Source organism: Boleophthalmus pectinirostris, unplaced genomic scaffold (assembly GCF_026225935.1).
Source record: "Boleophthalmus pectinirostris isolate CB_2022bp ecotype Guang Dong unplaced genomic scaffold, ASM2622593v1 HiC_scaffold_10, whole genome shotgun sequence".
Lineage (NCBI taxonomy): Eukaryota > Metazoa > Chordata > Actinopteri > Gobiiformes > Gobiidae > Boleophthalmus > Boleophthalmus pectinirostris.
Genome location: NW_026570971.1, coordinates 16,990,385 through 17,013,581, shown reverse-complemented (window position 1 = coordinate 17,013,581; position 23,197 = coordinate 16,990,385). Strand labels below are relative to the sequence as shown.

At 39.9% G+C, this 23,197-nt stretch overlaps 1 protein-coding gene across 1 annotated transcript in view; it reads left to right on the top strand.

Moving 5' to 3' along the window:
• dlgap2a (discs, large (Drosophila) homolog-associated protein 2a) overlaps positions 1-23,197 on the top strand; it is a 175,574-nt gene that overhangs the window by 100,077 nt on the left and 52,300 nt on the right. The window contains 1 exon segment of the mRNA XM_020919672.2: positions 20,178-21,307. Coding sequence (XP_020775331.2) covers positions 20,178-21,307 — 1,130 coding nt within the window.

Below are 23,197 nucleotides of genomic sequence, written 5' to 3'. Positions count from 1 at the left end.
AGGCACTTCCAACTCCTACTAAACCTGGCTCCTATTGACCTACAGTGGAAAATTGTGGCCCCTAAAATGTCTATATGATCCTATTTTTGGGGGGGGGGTTTCACCATTTTACTCATAATATAGAGCCTGGCTGTAACTGCCAACATCGCAAGCTTCATCTGAGTGGATCCGAGCGCTGTAGGTAACATCACTCTCACTTAGGCTACTTCTTTATACAGTCTGTGGTGCGGAGAAGGTCTCAATGGTGCAACCACTCCTGGACAAATGTGGGATTACACCATCTTGTTTCCAGCATGATATTAAACTTTCATATCTCCATGGTGACAAGCAGGTGATGGCACTTGGACAAGCAGACTGTGAGATCTGCAGAGAGGCAACCCTGTAAGAATGGCTGTGTTTCAAGAAATTTTGTAATTGGAGAAATGCAAGATGGAGCACCCCAGGCAAAGCAATAGCATCTCCATGGCGACAAGCAGGTGGCGGAAACCAGAAAAGTCACAGATGAAGATATTACAGTCAGCCGTCATAACTTGTCTAACTTTTCATAATCAAAACATTCACTAGCTCTTCTTTTAAAGTTCATGTGCTTGTTATTTACCATTCTGCCCTAATTAAATGTCTCCTATTTACTTTCAGTGGTCCTCATTGTGTGCTCATGCTCTTTTTCTTTTTTTTTTGCTGTTCCTTTTTTGTTAAAATGTCAGTGAGTTGAACCATTGTACTCTTTGAATGACTTCAAATGTTCCATCTGTCTTTGGAGAGGCGGGCAGACAAGAATCTGCACTGTACTGTCGATATCTGTGCCATCTCCAAAAAGTCATTATTGTGTGCCCCCACCTTGACTCTCCCTCGGTGGGCCGCCTGGTCTGTGGAGACGGTCAGGGTGCAAGGGAAAATTACATTAGAGTGGAAAAGATTTCAATTGTCTTCTTCAGACTGGGGAGCACCCGAGGGACCTATTTCTTAAAATCACTTCCATGATAGGACTGGTTGAACTGATGGTAGCTTTTGGATGTTTTTTTCAAACTAGAAGAATTGGTTCTAGCAGTGACCCCTGGGTCATGTTTTCTTTTTCTCAGCAGATGCATTGTGTGTTCTAATGTGTACAGTTCTATACTGTTAATAACAATAGCAATGTGTTTAATAATTGTTACTGAGTAGATTCAAGTCAACTCACTTAATGGACTTGACTATAAGCTGTATATGCACAATGGCACTTTTTTGTATACTTCTTATTGTTGTATTTTTAGCGTGACCATTCACTACAGATGAAATACAGCCTCTCTGACTAATTCTGGTACATTTACAGAATAGTATATTTGTATATTTCACTACCACTTTAGGCAGCTAGATGCATTTTGTTTTGTTTTCCTTCCAATTTTACAATACATCACTAATATTTTTTTTTGTTGTTGTTGTTTTTTTAATAATATATAATATAATAATAGCACAATTGCTGTCTTAGAGATTTTAACAGAGTCTATGGCAAATGCCAGAGCGAAGCTAAAAATAAGTCCATAAAGTTATATTTCTTCATTTTCGTTATGTTAAAATGTCTTTTGTGAGACTTTGTGCATCCTGGATTGCCAGATTTTTGTATGATCATCATTGGAATAGTATGAAAAATAAAATATGCATTTTTGTCAGTAACATTCACCTCTGAGCTATAGCAGTAATGTTACCGTAGTAGTGGTAGTAGTTTGTTCAGTATGATGACAACACAAGCACTTTTAGCAGTGCTAATGAAACTATCTGGAGCACTAATGCCTCGAAGACCTAATGGACCGTGGTGTTTGTTTGTTTTTTCTAATCCCATGCATGATATGATAGGATGGTCTCTGGTGGGGATCATTGTAGCTTTGTATTGACAAAGCTGTGGCTTGTGGATGATGTTGTGCCTGCTCCTCACCTGAAACATATTTTAGTATTTCTCGATCTGCGCTTTCTTCTGTGCAATAATAGCACTGTGACAAAAGCAAATTATCTCTTATTTTGTGTCCAAACACCTCCATCACCACAAAGACGGTGACGATGGTAACTTTAGTGTGTGTTGCCATGGTAACCAGCAGTAGTTCTGAGGCTTTCTGTAATACGTAAGTTGCTTGGGAATGCAGTTCTGTGTGTTACATAAGACGCAGCCTACTCTTGCCTATTTCTATGTGTTTTGTGCCGCATAGGGGCCTTCCCGTTCATTTATTCACTCATGGGTAGCAGTGTTGGTCTTGTGCACAGTTTTGGCATCCTTTTTGTACAAATGGTATTACTGCAGCTTCGGTGGGGATTTTAAATGAAAGGACAGCTTTGGGGAGATTTAAATTAGAGCAATCTTGGAAAAATAAGAAACAAAACAAAGATCGTGATTTGACTCTCTGTGTGATTGCAGCGCCAAAAAGATTAAATTTGAGATGCGTTGGATTCAACTTCAAAGTCTGTGTAATACAAAATATGATAGAAAAACTTCAAGCTCATTCAAAAATTCCTTGTGTCACCTTTCTATCCGCTTTGACTGGCAGAAGATGGAAAGTAGCTGAGCGCGGCAGATAGCACACTTCATCATTAGTGCGTTCACGATAAGTATTCAGGCATTCAGCAGCTCTGTTCTTATCTGGCAACCGTAATCTCTAAATACTTAAGTTATTCTGTGCACTGCTTTATGGGTGAAATAAGGTGTTAGTAACATTAAAGCTGCAGAATTTTGCTCAGGTTGGAGAAGGTTGACAGTGGTTTTGTCGTATTTGAAGGATATGCCTAGAAATTTTTCAAGAGGATAATGCATTGACAGCAGCTTTATTGTATGTTTCTCTCTGGAGGACACGGATTAAATGATACCAATTCATTTGTTCATATATTTGCTATGGGCAGTTTATAATCACTAACCCAGAGATTAGCCATAACATTATTATCATCTAAGTCAATTGTCATTCAACATATATATATTTTTTTAATTGCTCTGCCATTTTTCATCATTCATACCCATTAGACTATGCGTTATATCAAACTCACCTATCTGTATGTGCTTGCAGACTTTTTAAATGTAGACATACTGCCTTGTTTACTCAATTCAATCTGCAATATTTTAGCAAAATCATTTTTTTTTTTTATCAAAGCACTCATATTACACCATTTTCTGATCTATGTTATAATGTTTCCTCTTCAAAAACATATGTGAAGATGTGTTTTGTTTCATTCACTCACAAACTTTACATATTTAGGCTCTTAGAGTTCTTCTCTCAAACAAAATACACTCTGTTCCATTTTGTGAGGTCATGTGGTAATACAGGGAGTAATCCACTGTGCATAAGGTGGAACAAAGATTTTTGAGCTTTTTAGATAGATAGACAGTAATAAAGGGTTATTCAAACATGTATGAATGAAACAGAACTCCAGCTATGTCAGATGAACAAAAGAGGTAGAGCGCTTCACTGGGTCATAAAAGAGTTTAAAAAAAGAGCAATACAGGTGCTCTACTAGGATTAAACTAGTAGTCGTAAACAGAAAGTTGCCCTTGCTGGAAATTGTAAAAGTGGGCAAGGTACAAACCTGAGGCACTCCGACTAAATATATTATAAGTCCTTTATTGCCAGCAAGATAGTCTTTGTCAGGGCAAAATGGTAAAACAGGACACACAGATGCCATTAAGTGCAATTAATTATCAATCAAATCACATGACAACATCACATGACTATTGGAAAAAGACAACAAACCTAAAACAAAAAAGGTTGGCCAACCATGTGGAATATATAGGTGATGAGTAGACCCACCGGACAGCAACAAGAATAACAGGACTTGTTGGAGATAAGTAGGTGTGTCACATCACATATGCAATAAATATATAATTAAATATGACAGGTCAAAAATATCATTTACATTAAAGAATTGTCAAGAGAGTTAAGTTTCAGAGGAACATTGAATAATCCAAATCATCATTAAGGCCCAGATGTTGTGTGGCCTTTAAGATTACACCTTTTTTCCAGTAAGGGCAACTTTCTATTTAAGACAACTTCATGTATGTTTTTGAGGAGGGAACAACATTCCAGCACGACTAAAAGCTCACGAGTCAATTTTACTTTAACTTTTTTTTTTTTTTTTTTGCTGTTTTTAATGTATTTCTATCGTTGTTTCTCCTCAAACATAACATTAGACAATTAGACTTGTTTACACAGACCCTATGTGAACTAACCACTTCGCACCTGCACAGTCATTTCTCCATCTCTTGCCTCCACCCTCCTCCTCCTCCTTCGCTCTGTACCCGCTGTGATTCACTGGGAGCTGGGTGCAGCCTGTTATTGCTTTGGGCGCTGGTGCTGGTGGGTTTCTCTCATGCTGACAGCACGCTCAGATGAGGAGGTGTGATCCATGCTGCTCACATGCCTCTCCCTGGCACAAGACATACTTAGCCAAGAAATTATAGACTACTCCCTACATAGCAGGAGTATACTGCTTCTTGAAAATACATTGTGCTATGTTTTCGCTGAACAATGATTGGACTTATAATCCCTGTACTGATAGATATTTTATTGCTTTTAAATTACAAAGAATTTAGGTTTTATGGCTAGAGAAAAAAAGAAAAAACTTATAAACATGAATTTATACTGTGAATGGAGTTGCCTCTCCATAGATCTGACATATAATTTGGCCTGGAGGCACTAAATTTTTATGGATTTGCTATACCGTGGAACATTCAAGGCAAAGCAGTATCATCTCCATGGTAACAAGGCACTGTAACCTCCACTGGAAAGTTAAGAAGAGCACCTTTAACTTCAGTCTTTAAGAATCATTTTAAGACACCTTGAGGCTTAATAGAGTATAATGGAACCATTTAGCGTCGCACAAGAGAGTGACCTTTGGTTTAACGCCCAGTTTTGTCATTTTACAAAAGAGATACAGCATTTTAATCTCACAACAGAGATTTAATAGGTGGACCTCAGTGACTTTGCTTTTCCAGTTTAGTAAATACTTCACTGTATTGAGCACATTGTACAGTATTACTCTACAGAGACGAGCATGACAGGAATTCTTATTTACATGTGAGCTTGTGTTGAGCTGGCCACTTCATACCCTCTGCTGTTCTGCTTTAACCCTAGTCTAAATATTTCATTGACACTACATTTGATGATTGCTTGGAAACCGCTGCAGCGTGACTTGTGAGCAGTGGGGTCCCAGTCCACCTGCACGGATAATGTTTTCTCTGTTGTGTGTTTAAACGTATGGGCAACCAAGCACACAGCCATATCCACACACCACTCACAGCATTCACAAGCACACTGAGCTGTAATTAAAACAACATGTAACTTTATGCACTCAAATAAATAATCTTAAAGGTGTGCTCACTCCCATAGAAATGTTATTGTTTTGCCTGGAATATTCCACTGTTTGGATTTAACTGTATTTATCGTTTTTTATTTATTCAACTATTAGTATTTTCATGGGACAAAAATCCAATGAAAAACATGGATCCACCACAGATCTGGGGTCTTATTTATAAAGCGTATGGCTCAGGGTTCTCTCTCGCTCAAGTCCAACTTTAGTTTAGTTTGGTTTAGTCCTGTTTTAGTCCTGGTTTAATCCTGTTTTACCCTGGTTTAGACCTAGTTTAGACCTGCTTCAGTGCAGGATCAGTCCTGGTTTAGTCCTGGTTTAGTCCTGGTTTAGACCTGGTTCAGTCCTGGTTTAGTCCTGGTTTAGACCTGGTTCAGTCCTGTTTTAGTCCTGGTTTAGACCTGGTTCAGTCCTGGTTTAGTCCTGGTTTAGTCCTGGTTCAGTCCTGGTTTAGACCTGGTTCAGTCCTGTTTTAGTCCTGGTTCAGTTCTGTTTTAGTTGTGGTTCAGCCTAGGATTCATATTTATTTCATACAATATTTTTTGTTTTATTGACATATTTAAAATATTAATACATTTTAAAAAAAATAAATATGTGTATTGGCTATATTATAGACTTAATGTCGTGACATATTTCAGCCACTAGGGGGGGCAGTGCCACCCCTGACCCCGCAAACTCCGCCTATGGTCATCACCTGCTTGTTATATGGAGATAGATGACACTGACATTTGATGGCTATACCATGGAATATTGCAGGCAAAGAAATAACATCTCCATGGAGACAAACTGCTGGCGGACCCTCTACCAAAAATGTCACATAATGCACCTTTAAGGATAGGTAATCTTTTCCTTATGACATTTCCAATCACATATGATAGCAGTGCATCAATTTCTTCTAACAAAATATTCTGCTACTAAGGTAAGTTGTTCCCCGTCACTGGAATTGGACAAGGCCAATAATGCACTAGGGAGACTTATTTACTACTGTAATATTAATAAGATCTAAACACTACATCTCTCTCTGCCAATCCTTTTACAGTTACTCAAATCCAGACGGCATATGAGGACAAATATCAGCTGCATGTGATTAGTTTCCTTTTGCTGGGGAAGCGGCAGACAGCTCAGTATTACATTTGTACTAGTGGTTCACGATCTTCACTTGAAATGCACACTCCATCTTGCACTGTCACTCGGATGGACAAGTCAGAGCAGGATATTTGCCAAAGCCATAAGCCAGCAAATTCCTGTGATGGAGCGGGCTGTAGAATATCAGAGGCGGCCGGCCAAGAGGACAGATTTGCTTCTTTGTCCGTGGTCTTCCTCTTAAATGTAATCGCCCAGGCCACTGCTGATTTGCCCTGAGGGTTGAGGACACAATTCCCCTTGCATTGCCATCCAAAGGAAAGGCCAGATTTGAGAGAAGACTGCATTTAACCTTTGGGAGATGGATAAGAACGCTTTACTATCGATTTGTTTTGCTCCGAAATGGGGATTGTAGCGTTAGTTTGGCCAATTGGATAGAAAGCTGCTGACTATATAGTGATTCAAGGTTCTGTGTGTATGTAAGTCATTTGAAAGAGAAACACTGATTACATTTCATTAGGAGGGTTTGGGTTCAAGCGTATGCAAATTTTAAAGCAGCACAACGTTGAGGTTGACACTAATAATTTAGTCTATGCTAGCAGAATTTTTGTCTTTCTTTCCAACAAAAAAAAAAACAAATGGAATTGGTAAATGGTCACATTTTTTGTACCGTATTTGTCAGACTATAAGTCGCTCTGGAGTATAAGTCGCACCAGCCAAAAAATGCATAATGAAGAAGAAAAAAAAAAAATATATATATATATATATATATATATATATATATATATATATATATATATATATATATATATATATATATATATATATATATATAGTCGCACCAAACTAAAATTTATTTTTATAAAATCAGAGACCAGGAGCCAATATTTCATCTTGAAAGGCAAGTTATAGTAACAACAATAGTACAGAGAACAACAGGCTGTTAACGTCACATATGAACAGTTATTCAGATAACTAGAGCATAAACAACAGAACAGTTGTTTAAGTTTACCAAACTCTCCATCTCACTCCAAATCACTAAATCCATTGAATTCTTCATCCTCAGTGTCATTTCTGAGCAACTTTGCGACCTCCGGAGGTAAACGGAGCGCTGCTTCCTCTTCTGCATAGCTGTTGTCAGATTCAGCATTCGTTCCAGCTTTGTTGATCCAACCAATGACTTCCAGGAAAGTTGCATGATGCACCCTCCCGGTTACTGTGAAGCTGTGTTCTCCATCCCCACTTTCCACCAGTCCCTCACAAGTTTCTCGCTCATTCCAAACGTTCTTTCTGCTGCTCGATTATCGTTTTCAGCTGAATATTTCAATACTTGCAGCAGGACATCTGCTTTTTCTGCAGGAGACATGTGCAGAAAACTGACACACAAGCTTAGAGCGTAGAAGTATAGAGAGTCGCAGGTTGCAGGACCACCCAAACCATGAAAAAAAGTGTGACTTACAGTCTGAAAAATACGGTAATGCTTTTCCATCTTCACAGGACTCAAAGCACTCACCCATTCACACACACACACATTCATACACTAGTATACACAGACACAGGGGGTGAGGCGAGTTAAGTGTCTTACCCAAGGACACAACAGCAGCATTCATCTGTGGGAACAGGAATTGCACTACCAATCTGTGGGTCAGTGTCTGACCGCTCTACCAGTGAGGTATTGTGTATTTTGCCTCACTCTTATTTGTTTTTTGTAGTGACCTACACCTTTTGGGGGCCATGTTGAGGAATACATGTCCAAACACCCTTACTACAAAATATCACATGTCAGAATACTTCAAATAAAGGTCCCAAGCCCAAATCATTAGAATGTGTGCTGTCCAGGAAGGGCATTCAGTCTAATTACATCACAAATAAGGACTGCTCTTTTGACAGGCTGTCCCAGCTGCATTGAAGGATTTTTAAAATATAGAGAACATGTAGTAGTAGTAGTAGTAGTAGTAGTAGTAGTAGTGTTAGTACTAGTTAGGGCTGGGTATTATTAAGAAGTTGTCGATACGATACATATTTCGATACATAGGCCACTATACGATATGGTTTTCAATACAGTGCACTTTCAATTTCATAAAATATATTTCAAAACGTTTCGATATGGTTCAGTAAAAAACAAAGGCCCTGATACAAAAAGTCTTTATTAAGCCACTAAGTTGATATGAAAAATGCCCATTTTACCCAGAACAGTGGAAATGTCAAGTGTGTCGCATAAACGAGTGAACTTTCTCCAAACAAGCAACAGAACTGTAGCTGTTTCACAAAATGATTCAGTAAAATAAACTCTAAAAAATACTCTTGGTACAGCAGCCCATGATATTGAGACTGCATCATCAAATTAAACAATATGATATATCGATATTTCAATATTTTTGCACTCTCCTAGTAGTAGTAGTAGTAGTAATAGTAGTAGTAGTAGCAGTAGCAGCAGCAGCAGTAGTAACATGTACCTTAATAATAATAAAAAAAATTATAATAATAAAGTTTTAGTACCTTTATTCTCTTCTCATTATATCTGATTACTATCCATAATATCTGATTAACATCCAAAATATCAGTGACCCTCCACCGAGCTGTACGATTGCACACACTTGTAGTCCTATAGTCCTGCACGCACTTTATTATCCTCTAACTTTGTTTTCGACAGCAGTTAGGGTTCGTCCCAGGAGAAGAGTGGGCACCGTCAGTGATACTTGCCACAGATATCATGCTATTTAAATGCTAATGTGCTAAGAAGAGCAAAACGACCTTTACTCACACTTGGGGAACGGGTGGAGCGGCCACACTGAGCCCCGGCCTTTAATAAATGAGCACCTTCCTTCCACTCTGTTCTCTGGCCTTCACGACCTCATACTCCTGATAGACTTTATCACGCAGGGCCAGAGGGCTTTGACAACATTATGGAGCTGCATGGTTCAGCTGCTCAGTCAGACATGAGATGATGATAGCAGCACGCAATGCGCTTACGAGTCAAGTCTAACATGTGTGAGGTGGACAGGGTGCTTTTCATTAAAGTTGGGGTTGTAAATATTAAGACTACCAGTTGCTAAAGTCTATATAGACCACTGATGGACTAATCTACAACTATGATGATAAAGCAGTGACAAGACAAGAGACAAAAACCATGATCGGACTGGGGCAAGACCAGCACTTAATGTATTTGAAGAGAGACTAAATAGTTTCTCTAATGGGCTCCAATCAAAGCAGAAGAAATGGATTGGCCACTGGAAATAGCATGCAGTTTCAGACCTTTTTGAGACCACAAATTAAGCTGATTTAGTTTTTACCAGAGCTAAACATAATAGGCTCTATTCACACTTACATCACAAACTACAAAGACGTTTGGAAAGATGTGTTTACAACTTCCGAGGTAGTTATTGACAATGCACTCACCGAACGTGGATGTATTAAAACCGACTGTGATAAAACCCATTGAAGTAAACATGATCAGCGGGAAAATGAAGGCTGCATACAAATGTGCTGTTTGGAATTATCTTGAATTTGGCGCCCTCATCTCTTCTAATTGCATATACCCAGTGCGCTCGGAGTTGTGTTTCAGTGGAGAACATAACGATACGAAAACTGGGTGTGAAGAAATTGTAATCGCATCTTTCCAAACGTCTTCCTGGTTTGTGACTTGAGCGTGAATTGAGCCTATAAAAGGACTGAACTAGACCTGTCATGATAACAAATTGTAAAGCACGACATATCGCTACAGAGAAATATAATACAATAAACGATAATACTGAAACTACTTTATGCCACTGACACAAAGCAAGATAATCTCAGTAAACAACTTTTTTAAGTAGACCATATCAATAAAAGGCACTTGCAACAATCAAAAAGCAGAATGAACCAATAATTAGCCATAGAAGTTATTTATTCAACTCTCTACAGCTCAAATCCTATCGTATTACAACTAAAATACCAAAAATCTCCCCATTATTATAAAGAAATTGTGCAAACAATAAATATTGAGCCCCAAAATCTATTGTGCCAGCTGTCATATCCTGAATGATACGTTGATGTAGTAATTATTGTGACAGGACCAGACTGAACACATCTGTTGCTAGAACACAAAGCCACAATGATGCCCGGAGCTAATAATGTTCCCTTATTGCTATTTTACAAAAAATGCTAAAATAATAATGAGTATATTTGATTTCATGTCAGTGCTAAAACCTATCAGAGTTTTTCACAATTTGAAATATAATTTTGCCAGTTTGCTTGACTTAATTAGAATGCATCCCAGTTGTTTCCGAATGCTGTGGGAAAGATTTCTGTGAGATTTTTCCCATAAAAAATTCCCATCCTGCTGCAGCTGCTATAGCCTGAAACCCTGACACCAGTTTGCCCTTGATCTCCCGTCCAAGAAGTTGTGTGTCACTTGCCAGGAAGCCGATAATGTGATGGCAGGTGCTGTATCAGTGCAAAAACAACAAGCCCTGTGCCTGTCCAGAGATGTCACAGATACTTGTCTCCCTGTTCACACCACACTTGCCAGAGCAGCACGCACTCAACAAGAAGCAGTTTTCTTCACAATCCTGGACCTCCTTTACCCAGTTTTTGTACTTGTTCTACTTATCAAGTGTCAATATTAAAATGGGGAATATGTTGTTGCTAACATCTATTTTTTTTACATTTACAGTTTAAAAACAAGTAACCCAAAAATTATAGAGAGGAAAGAGACTTTGGCTGTAACAGGAGAAGTTTATACCACCAGTTCTGGATGTGGACACCTGTACACTCAACACACTGTGATATTCTCCATTCAAATCTCCCTGCACTGAAGTAGTTGTAGTTGTAGTAGTTGTAGTAGTAGCAGTATGATGGATTATAACTAATGACACATGCCAAAGAAGAGCTATCTACAAATAAATGTCAATAGTGGAGCTGTCCTTGGTATGACTGCACAGAGAAAAAGTCCATCAGTTGTTGTTTTCAAGTTGTAAGCGTATATTCTGAATGTGAATCTTATTGCAGTGTATATTATTGTGCAGTTTATAGAACGTTCAAGTTGCACCAGAATGTTTTGTTAATTAGATTAGATTTGAGAATTTGCCATATGCACTCCGCTATAAAGGCTGATGAATAAAATATGACTTGGCAGTTGTTCGGTAGCACAAAAATGTCAACTGAAAAGAGCGGTGAGAGAAAAACAGAAAAGCAACTTCTGTGTCATTGTTATAATGGGGCAGTGGTAGAAGAAGTGCTCAATTTTGTTTCTTATTTAGTTTCTTACATAAAAGTATTAAAGTACATCTTAAAAAATGCACTTAAAGAGAAAAAAGTAAAAGTATTTCGGACAGATTTTGAGATCTAATAAAGTGATTTTGATAGAAATTTATGCAGAATTTTGTTCAGTTTGTTCAACTGAGTGGAAATTTTGAGCAGGTTTCAAACAGTCATATAAAATACTTTTATATTTCAGTCCAATTAAAAAATGTAGTGGAGTAGAAAGTACAGATACCTCTCAAATGTAATAAATGTAAGTAAAAATAAAAAGTACCCACTTTAAATTGTACTTAATTAAAGTACAGATACCTAACATTTATACTTAAGTACAGTATTTTACTACTTTTACTTCATTACGTTTCAGTGAAATGAAGGTAGTTTTGTTATTGATAAATGTGTGATGTGTTGTAAATAATCAAATTGTAAAAAATAAAATCAGATGTTGCAGTTTGTTTTTATTTATTTATTTTTTATTTTTTTGTTTTTCAAAATTAAATTTCTTACACAATGGGAACAGAGCAAAATTGTCAAGTAAATAACAACACATTTCCTTTCAAAATCAAGAAAACTGAGGGTTGGGGGGTCTGCTGATTATTTATTGACATTTTTTAACAATATTGTGTAATTAGAAAAGATTTTTAGATCATTTTGCTTTATTTCTTGGTTTCGGTATTTTCTTTTATTGTCTGTATTTACTTCAGCAATATATCACACTTCAAAATGTGTTATTGTGACAGGCCTAGATATGTGTCCTCAGTGTGTCAGTTTGTATCAGTTTGTATCACAGGTTCATTTGACAGCATTGCTATTTTAAAGTGCTAGAGGCCCTGGTTACAACAATGGTTTAACTTACCAGACCAAAATTACAAATTGGCCCAGACCATAATACACTCGATGCATAAATTGCCCTAGGTATATTTTGGCCTGGAGCAGACTTGTTAAATCTACAGGAAAATTTGTGTCTTGTCAATAGATAAAACCAAAATGTCCAGTTAAAGGTCCTATATTACATAAAATTTACTTTTGTGAACTTTAAGCCATATAATAGTGTTAAATGATCAAAAACATACCTGGATGTGTGTTTTGTTTCTTTCACATGTTTGAGTACAGTAATCCTTTATTATTTGTCTACATCTCCAAAGCTCAAAATATTCTATTCCACCTCATAATGTCCTGAAGCGGTAGTTTTCAAATGAACAGCTACCTTTTTACCGTTTGTTTAGTAGATACAGGAAATTTCATGGCTGAAATTATCCAAATGATTCTAGTGAAGGTAAATGGAGTTTAAAAACACAGTGGAGCATGATTTCCTGTATTATGACATGACATCACAAGGTGGAACAGAGTGTTTTCTGTTTGAGAGAAGAACTCAGCCTAAATACGGTATGCAAGATTTGTGTGCTAAAAGTTTGTGAATGAAACCAAACTCTGTGATGAGGAAACAACATTATAACAGATCAGATTATAGCATAATATGGGCCCTTTAAAGAGCCACTTTGTAACTTTTTCAGATTTGCGTGGAGATTTTAGCTTTAATCCCATACAGATGTAGCCAGGCTGGTGCCGCCTAGTGCCTCCTCTCAATTTCATTTCTCTCCAGTGACTAGGTCAGGAATCAGAATACACTAGACCAGGGGTCTCAGACTCGCGGCCCGGGGGCCAACTGCGGCCCGCGGAAGGATTTTTTGCGGCCCTCCACTTGATTCCAAAGAATAATGTCAGTGCGGCCCGCGGTAGATGTACGCACAATCCCACCCCCCTACCGCGGGCCGCACTGACAGATGAAGCTGCAATCGGTGCCCATGCAGATTCACAACAGATTATTAACGCAGTTTACATCCCAAAACTCAATTTACAGCAGTTGTGAAGCAACGAGTCTAAGTGGATCTGTTAATACAAGTACACGTGCACATACGGCGTCACCGAAGAACCAAAACAAACCACACATGGTGGTACACGTGTGTGCGCACTTCACTTTACGCTCCCACAACCACAGCATCAGAGCGCAGAGGAGGCGCTGACAGAATTCCCCTGTTCTTAAGTATGGGACCTTTATTGGAGGGGCTAATAAGAAATAAAAAGACATTGACAGTCTGTTTACCTGTTCAACACTCGGTGCGTAACTTGCTGGCAACCCGATGACCAAGCTCCACCTGTGCGTCGCCGAAATCCACGCGCACTCAGCGGCAAACACAGCTGTCCCATCAATATGCAAGCACCACAAAACTGCAGTGATCTATTCCAGAGGCTTGGCGACATGTTAGCAAAAACTACAAGGCAAAAACAAGCGTCTAACATCCATGTTTGACATACGAGAAGCAGATACACTCCAGTGTGGTCCGCTTTCACACCGGCAAACGAACCAAAACTGGTCCGATTAACGAGCCTCTGTATCCCGGTAGAACAGTGATATCTCCAGTAACTAATACTGATGTTCCCTGTTAATACCGCGGGCGTCCTCATCTTATCACCATGAACTCATAAAACAGCAACGTAGAACTTTCTACAAACTCACCGCATCAGTCCTGAGTTCGGGTAACAGCAGAAGCCAACAGCGTTCAGCGTAGCGCGCAGCTCCTCAGGACGGGGCTGGAGTCTGGTCCTTGGTCTTCTGTCGTCCTACAAGCGCGTTGGTCAGATGGTCCGGAGGCTCTGTCCTCCATGTGCTGGTTCCAGACGGTGGCGAGCAAGACCAGTGCGCAATGACTGGGTCTGAGCGGGTACGTTCCGCCGTCTGCGCGCTGGTTCCGTGTTCCGTGCGGGGAAAGTGAGAATGTTCTGTGGACTACACCTACAGGTCTGTGCTGCTCCTGTCCTCCGCGCTCAAGAACCGCGGCTGGTTCCGAGGTGGTGCAAAGCATCCGGACAGAACGTGAATCCAGTTTAGTTGGTGTCCGCATTTGGTTCTTCCCGGGAAAAGCGCTTTTCACTCCCCGCTCCACGTCATCTGAGCCCGGACAGAACCGGAGCTGCTCCTGCTGGTTCGGGACTCCGGTTTGGATCTAGTCCGACTGTATTTCTCACACTAGGCTAAAAGCAGGACATTTTTTAAAGGTGAATCAATTGAATGGGTGATTGCCTATTGTCATAAAATTATTTGGTTAATTAAAGCCTAAAATAACAAATGCTGGTTCCTACATGATCACGGGGAACACCGGGACCTCTGTGCGGGTCCTGAACAGAAGTACACACCCCCATTTTTGACTCACTCTGGAGCCACACGTTCGCACGTTCTTGCTCTGATCTTCGTGTATTACATTCTCTGTATTGGCCATTGTTGGTAAAATATTTTGAAATTGAATCGCGGCTGCGTCTGGACAACAATCTGTTACTGCGCTGGAGTCGTACAGCGCGTCATTACAGGCAGGAGACATGTTTCTCCCATGATGCATCTAGAATAGTTCGTTTGGACCTGCTGTCTATGGTTTGGACCCGGGTTCGCGTTCACACCAGAAGAACCGCACCAAATGACCAACTTTGGTGCGGATTCAAGCGAACCGAGACCACCTCTTTTTTGAGGTCTCGGTCCACTTGAGTTGGTCCGGGTCAGAGTCCAATTGACGCTTTCACATCAACGCAAACGAACCGAGCTAACCACTTCTGGTTCGAATGGACCGTTTGGTGCGCACCAAATACTGTCGGTGTGAAAGCACCTAATACAGGTCAAGGCTCACTGATGAGCATCTTCAATCTATCCTGAGGATCTGCTTCCTCCTGCAAGCCAAATATCTCTCAGCTGTACAAGATGAAGCGTAGCCAGGTTTCAACCAGCAAGAAGTAGGCAAAAGAAGAAGAGTAGACGCATTAGTTTAAACTTACGTTCTGAAAACATTTTCATGTTCTGAACTGTTATTAAAGATTAAGAAAGTGTGTTGCGTGTTGTTCTTTCTCTCTCCTTTTTTCCCGTGCAACCGCTATTTATCAAATACTCAATGCGGCCCAGCCTCACTCAGACTTTCTCTAATGTGGCCCCCAGGTAATTTGAGTTTGAGACCCCTGCACTAGACGGTTCGCAAAAACCCCGGAAGTGCAAGTTCAGGCACCAGCCAATCAGCAAAGTGCCAGACATTCTGTGTTGGCAACGATTCCCAAGATCGAGGATTTAAAGCCAGAACAAAAAGAATGTTTGGTGAATTTTATCAAGGGGAAAGACATTATTGGCCTTCTTCCTCCGGGATTTGGGAAAAACTTAATATACCGGTTAGCCCCGTTAGCGGCGCATTACATACATAACCAAATAGCAGCCATTGGTTAAATTAAAAAAGTACCGGCCTACCATCGAGCAAACGAATCCTAATGCTGCGAGGTTAGAGAATTTCCACGAAGTGAAATCTGCTGATGAATCAGGCTAATACAGATACATTTTTTGCTCAAAAATCTCTTGTTCTTACTGTACATGAGCTCTCCGCAGATCTTCACCTGTTGGAGATGGCAAGTTTAATGCTATACGGTGGAACATGCAAGCAAAGCCATAACATCTCCTTGGAAAAGAAGAAAAGTGATAGCAGTGCACAGTAAATCAGTTCTTCATATTTCACATTATGACACACAATATCACTTGGAAGTACATACAGTGGAAATCCAGTATTACGGTGCACTAGCACGACTGAAACCCTCTATGTCAATATGATGGAATACCTTGTACATCATATTCCTGGTGGCCTAGCAAATCCACCCCTGATATTGACCCTGTTCTTTTGAGACATCATCTTTTCACAGGTCTGTTTCCACCAGCTGCAAACAGGGTCTCAGGCTGGACTATGATCTGTACTAGTCCCTACAAATGTTATATTTTCACTAAGAAAATAATTTATTCTGCACAGCTCCCTTGGATTCCTCCTGGAATAGCTGTCAGATGAAATGCCTTGTGGTGAGACAGTGGCTACATCAATCACTAGTGTACTTTTATCTTGTGCCAACCTGTTTTTGAACAAGCTGGGTTACCTGAGTCAACCCAGGCTTACTTAAATGGAAAATCTCACACAAGCTAATGTACCAATTACTGTTTGTGGTGGATCTGTAATAGCTGGAAGTATATTTTTATATTTCAGTGGAGTGAGAACTAAGGCAATACATGAGTGAAGGGAGGCTTTTAATACTTTTTATGAGAGGTGGATTTTGATAGATAAAGGCAGGTATGCATGTAATAAGCTCACAATTGCTAATAAAAAAGTCAATAAATAGAATAAATAGAGATAAGTATGCAGGTGTTTTGAGGTAAGAAAGACTGTTATATAAAATCTGCAATGTGAATGTAAAGTCCTTCGAACATTTTATATAATTCTGTGTTTTCTTGATTGTGTTGGTTTCTTTTTAAGCAAGCTACAAAAACAAAATGTTTTTATGTTTTATGTTTAGATGTTTTATGTCTGGATACAAAAGTGGAATCTCTGACTATGAGATGTCTTCATAGTGGCATTTTACTGCAATTGGTAGATTTTCATTTACACGTTTTTGACTACATGACCCTTTTCAACGCTACATGGAGTCTTAAATTTTTGAATAATTTGGAATATAGTTTAATAATTTATAATAATAATAATAAAGTACAGAGAAGAGGGCAGAGATTAGCCTGAGTCATCAGCCGGTTTCACTTTGTGGAAACTGACCTCGCAACATTAGGGTTAGTTTTTAACCAATTGCTGTTATTTGGTTGTGATGTATGTAATGTGCTAGAGCACTCAGTGATGTCCAAGTAATTGCCGGCACAACAGCAAACAAAGTTGATTGACCAGTGTGTGGTCTACAACTTCTGGTGTTCTTGCAAGCCATCTAGTGTATTCCGATTCCTGACCTAGTCGCTGGAGAGAAATCAAATTGAGAGGAGGCACTAGGTGGCCCCAGTCTGACTAGGCAGAGATAGGGGGTTCATGAAAACAGATTTTCTGGGCGCTCCAGCCTCAAATGCCAGAGTACTCAAACATGTATAAATCAATAAAAAACAACTCTGACTAAACTAATGATCAAACACCTTATAACATGGTTAAAAGCTCATAAAGGTCAATTTCACATAATACCATATGTCTCCTTTAAAGAGGGGCTATTACACTAACACATATTTAGATCATCATGTTACATTTTATTGTTTTGAAAATACTATATTTGCTGAAAACTGCAGTAAGTCACTTCACCATCAGAGAGCTACCACAACACAATCAGCATGCATTCCATTACTGAAACTACTGCCTATCACAGTTGTATTGTATGGTATCTGGTCTTGTGTATTCATGAAAATTGTCTGTGCGGGAACATGGATTGTGGGCTCATCTTGCTTACCATAAGGAGGCATTAAATTGTGCCCAGGAGAAATTGCAAGATTGCTTGAAGATGCATGGATGATATATTTAAAAAATCACTTAGGGCAAACTTTGTTTTTGATGAGAGAACAACATTCTAACATGGCAGAAAGTTCTAAAAAGTCGATTGTGCATTATACCCTCTCTTTACGAAAAACTGAAAATGGCGCATACTTTTTCTTTTGGCCTCACAAGACCAAATCTTACAAGGACTGTATTTATATTTATAAGTTAGCTTTCCAGTCCATAGCCTTATTGCATCTTGTTGAATTTGATTGTAACTCCTCCTGACATGATTTGAGTGGCGCACAATGGGATTACAGCAGTGGGACATAAAGTAAACCCTTCTATGATTAAGTTAAATACATCCGAACAGAGCTCCGGGACGTCTGGCCTAGTTCGCCCATCACATAAAGAATGGTTTTAATCCAAGGCAACATGGCCGACAGGGAAATGGGAAGACAGCGTTGTTTTTAGACGCCTCCAAGGACGGCTATCCCACAGAGCGCCTCTCAATCCTCTCTTCAAGGCTTGACGGATGACACCAGCGCTACAAAGTGATAGGCTATTATTTCACTTTGCATGGGATAAATGGCAATGCGGGTTCCTACCTGTCTTCTGCCCTTCTGCGCTCAGTTCTATCTTCGTATAGCCTCCCCATAGCTGCATGCAATCACACAGCTGCAAGGCAAGACAAATAGGAGGGCTGAGGCATCACTATCTGTTGATTTCACATGTTAGATGTGCCCCCTGGCTGCATCTGTAGTTGATGGAGATAGAGCGTAAGCCTTTGAGCTAACCTTTTTGTGATCAACGTGCCATGTTGGGATGATGCTATAACACACTGTGGCTGTTATTTGATTTATTTTTTACACAATACAGCTCTATGTAGACAGTGATTACAACTTTATGACAAAAATACATCTTGATACTTGTCTTCCTTTCATCTTTCAGTGCGGGCGATTATATACTGGACAAGATTGTGCGTGTAATACCAGTTTACGTGAAAAAGTGTGAGTCGAGTGAGTAATGTGTTACTCTCTGGTGCAAAATATATTCATTCTCATTTATTAAGGTTAAGTTATACTTTATTGGCCCCCATTTGTCCTCTTCTGCCTTTGAGCAATTATACATTAAACAACATTATAACATAGATCAGAAAACCCATGACCCATGACAAGAAAAGTCGGCTATTCCACCACTGTCATATTCTTGTGAAACACAACATTTTAAGTTTTGAAAACCTGATAATGTATGCAAATGTTTGTCTGCTGTTTAAGATCATTCATCATACTGCTGCTGCTCCTCTGAGCTCTGAAACCACCACCTCCCGAGCCATTTGATCCACCATACGTGGCAAGTGCAGGATCCACAAACGTAGAACAGCATTTGGAAAGTCAGCCTTTTCATGTGCGGCCGTCCGTCAGTGGAACATGTCACCAACATAGCTCATCACATGTACAAAGTATGGCACTTTCTCACGCCTCGCGAAACAGTAGCTCCTCTCAAACCAAAGCTGTGCACCGATGAGTGTCTGATGAGTGAAGAGAAAACGATGTTCTGGAGTGAATGAACTGAATGATGATTTTGATAAGGATGATGTTTTGAGATGAGAGAACTGGGTGTGAATGAAGATACAGAATAGTTATGATGTTCCAATCATTATAAAAACATTCTCTTTGTATGTTTGATTTTATGAACTATAACATCAATCCTGCCCAGGGACGACAGGTGGAATTGAGCACAGGCGCTACAAGCTGGTACAGTGCATCTCTCCTCTTAAGGTTAATGTAGACTGTGCACTGTTCCTGTTTCATTAAAAAAATAAACTAAACTAAAGAATCTAACATAGGACCTTCAAATGCTGCTGAGGCAAATAGTCAGGAACTATGGGCAGCTGCTGTACAATGCGGCAAGAACACATCTCCTTGGTCAGGACTGACTTAGCTGGAGGCTTTTGTCTATTGAGCATGTTTTAGGCTGCTGGGGAAAGCTAGTTGTGCAACTTTAACCTAAGATTTTTGTCTTCCATTACTTTTGCTTTTACATTTAACATAAATGTGAATGCTTTGCTTTGTAATCAAATGCCTATCATCATACTCCACATTCTGGTCTGTAGGTTTTTGGTATTAATATAGTTAGTAATATACATATGTACATTATCAAAACTTATCACTTAAATTCAGTTGATTTTGGTATAGGTTTATGTATTAAGTATTTTTGTCTTTTTCTTTACAGACCAGCAGTATTCATGGTGTCCCGGGCCATACTTCGATGAGGACAGCGGCTCCCCTCCTCCCAGGAACATGAAGGGTCTCTCTGGTAGTCGTCATGCCCAGCTCCAGCTCCAGCTCAGCTCGCCCACGCCCCACACCTGCGGCCTGGCTGACTGTGACCACTCCCTGGACCACCACCTGCACCATGGCGACTCCCGGCCCCCGTCCTACCTCCTCAGCCCCACCGAGAGCTGCCCTCTGGATGGACACCGCCGCTGTTCCCCTCGGAGCTCCATCCACTCCGACTGCATGGTGATGCCAGTGTCCATGTCGGCCACCGACCACTCCATTTCAAGTAGCACTTTTCCCAGAATGCACTATGGCAGCACTACGCGGGACGGCACCAGTAACAACAGGGATTCTAGAGATGAAACCGGATCGACGCACGGGGGCAGCGGCAAAATGAACCGAATCCCTGCAAACCTTCTAGATCAGTTTGAAAAGCAGATGCCTCTACACCGTGACGGCTTCCACACTTTGCAGTACCAACGCACCTCGACCACCACCACCACCACGGAGCAGCGCAACGAAAGCCCGGGGAGAATACGGCATTTGGTCCATTCTGTCCAAAAGCTTTTTACCAAATCTCATTCGCTGGAAGGCTCCTCCAAAATGAATGGCACCAAAAGTGACTCGCACCGGGACGGATCGCATCACCACCATCACCACCACCACAAACACAGCAAACGCAGCAAAAGTAAAGAACGCAAGTCAGAAGGTAGTGGAAAGCAGAGGTCAGGGGGCTGGTGGAGCTCAGATGATAACTTAGATAGCGATAGCACCTATAGGACACCCAGTATAATGTCTCGGCACCACGTGGACCACATCACCCACTGCTACCCTGACTCTGTGCACGGACATCTGGCAGGAGACATGTCTCTGAAGATGTCCAAAAGTAACAATGATGTGAAGTGTTCTGCTTGTGAGAGTATAAACATGGCGCCGGAGGGGAAGTTTATGAAAAGGAGCTCCTGGTCCACACTGACGGTCAGCCAAGCCAAGGAGGCCTACAGGAAGTCCTCGCTCAACCTGGAGAAGCCCATGACGCCCACGGACCTCAAGCCCAACCTCCGGCCCTGTCACTATCTACAGGTAAGGACAGGTTTGCTTCTTGATTAGGTACATTGTGCATATTTTAGCAGCTTTAGCTAATCAAGATAGATTGATAGAGAGAATAAACAGATCCTAGGAGCTTGCTAACATTCACCATTGCACTATTGTAAAGTAAATAAAATGGCCAGATAGCTAAGCAAATCTGTATTGGTCTAATCCAGTAATACTCACTTTTTTTTTTTTTTCACAAGAGCCACATTGGAAGAGCAAAAACACTTATACCCTATATACAACAACATACCAAGTCACATTTGCAAACGTACATAAATTGAACATCCCAAAAAAATGAACACAGCCAATACATTTTCAATTAAAACCAGATTCACCTTAATACTGGGATGAGCAGAAGCTGGCATGCATGTCCTTCGCTTTCTTCATAGATAGTAGCTTTATATATATAGTAAATTTTCTTAATCGCGCTTTGGGAGAATTAACAACCAATTTTCGATTAATCATTAACATTTTTATATTAAAATTATCATCATCATTAGTACTATTGCTAATCTGCATAAATAAACTCAACTTTACAACATATAAACCATAACCATGATAGAGCAACATCGTTTGAGATCATAATTTGTTTAATGCAGCTTTGTGCTCATTTGTTTACGTTTTACAGAAACTAAACTTAACACCACATGGCTCATTTGCATAAAGTGTAAGCCTGATAAAAACAGCTCTTTCCTTGATGAGGTTTAGATTCTGTCGTACTAAAGGACATGAATCTGTGAAATATGAGTGTTTTTTTTTCTGTGACAGAGGGATGCTGATGATGATGGTGAGTCTGTTTTGTGTGTGTCGCGTTAGAGTTGGTTCATGTTTTCAGAGATCAGACATGTGCAGGTCATACGGGTGCAGATTGTACGTGTGCAGGTTTAGAGCAGCTCTTTATTTAACATCATTTCACACACTTTATTTATCTTGGTCACTTTATTTAGATGATGTTAATCAAGAGCATGGGCTACTTTTTAAAATGCGACTCAGGTAATGGGTCGGGCACAATATTTAAAAATATTTTTTTGCGGATGGAGTTGTGGGTGGGTTAGTTGAAAATGTAATTCGGGTACAGGTTGTTTATGCATGGACGCATCACTGCTTGCAGGTGTCATGGCACCCCCTTTAGGAAACACCATTAATTAAGCCTTGATTTATGTGTAGTGTAATGCAGATGTTGGTGTTGCAGTGTTCACTATATATTTATCTATCCCCTTAAACACTCAAAACTTTAAATTATTACATGGTATGGGGTTTTGAAAGCATTACATATTTTAAAGTACTGTAAGTTTTTAAAATGTCTAATTCATGGTGGAAAAGTTTGCCCCCCATTTCCCCCTCTGAGTAAGAAGAGCATTGGTTCGATACACTTTTAATTTCTTGAGTTGGAGTCTGCAAATTGTCTTGAGGTTGTCTAGCTTCCTCTCTCCACCTAAAGACACGCAATTATAGATGAATTGGTCATCATCTAAATTGCCCGTAATGAATGAAAAAGTGAGATGGTTTCCTGCCCAAGTGAGACTATCCACTTTCAACCCAAAGAAGTGTGTATTTGCTCTTATTCCCACTATATTTAAGGAATGTGGTGTAATGTAAGATAGTTAATGATGCTCTCAGGGCTCTATTGACTTCCGTTGACATAGAGAGGGCTGAAATAGTTTCTTCACAAGTGACAAATTAAATACATATATGGTAAAAGGTATGCTCCCTGGAATCTTCAGCAGTATGATATTAAAAGGCTCTAACTTACATGTATTAAATTTCAGATGGTTTTATTGCTCAAAAATGCTCAGAAAAACAGATCTTGGTCTAGTTTGGTCTCCATGAAGATAGAAAGGTTTAATACCATACTGTGAAAACTTCAAGACAAAGTAA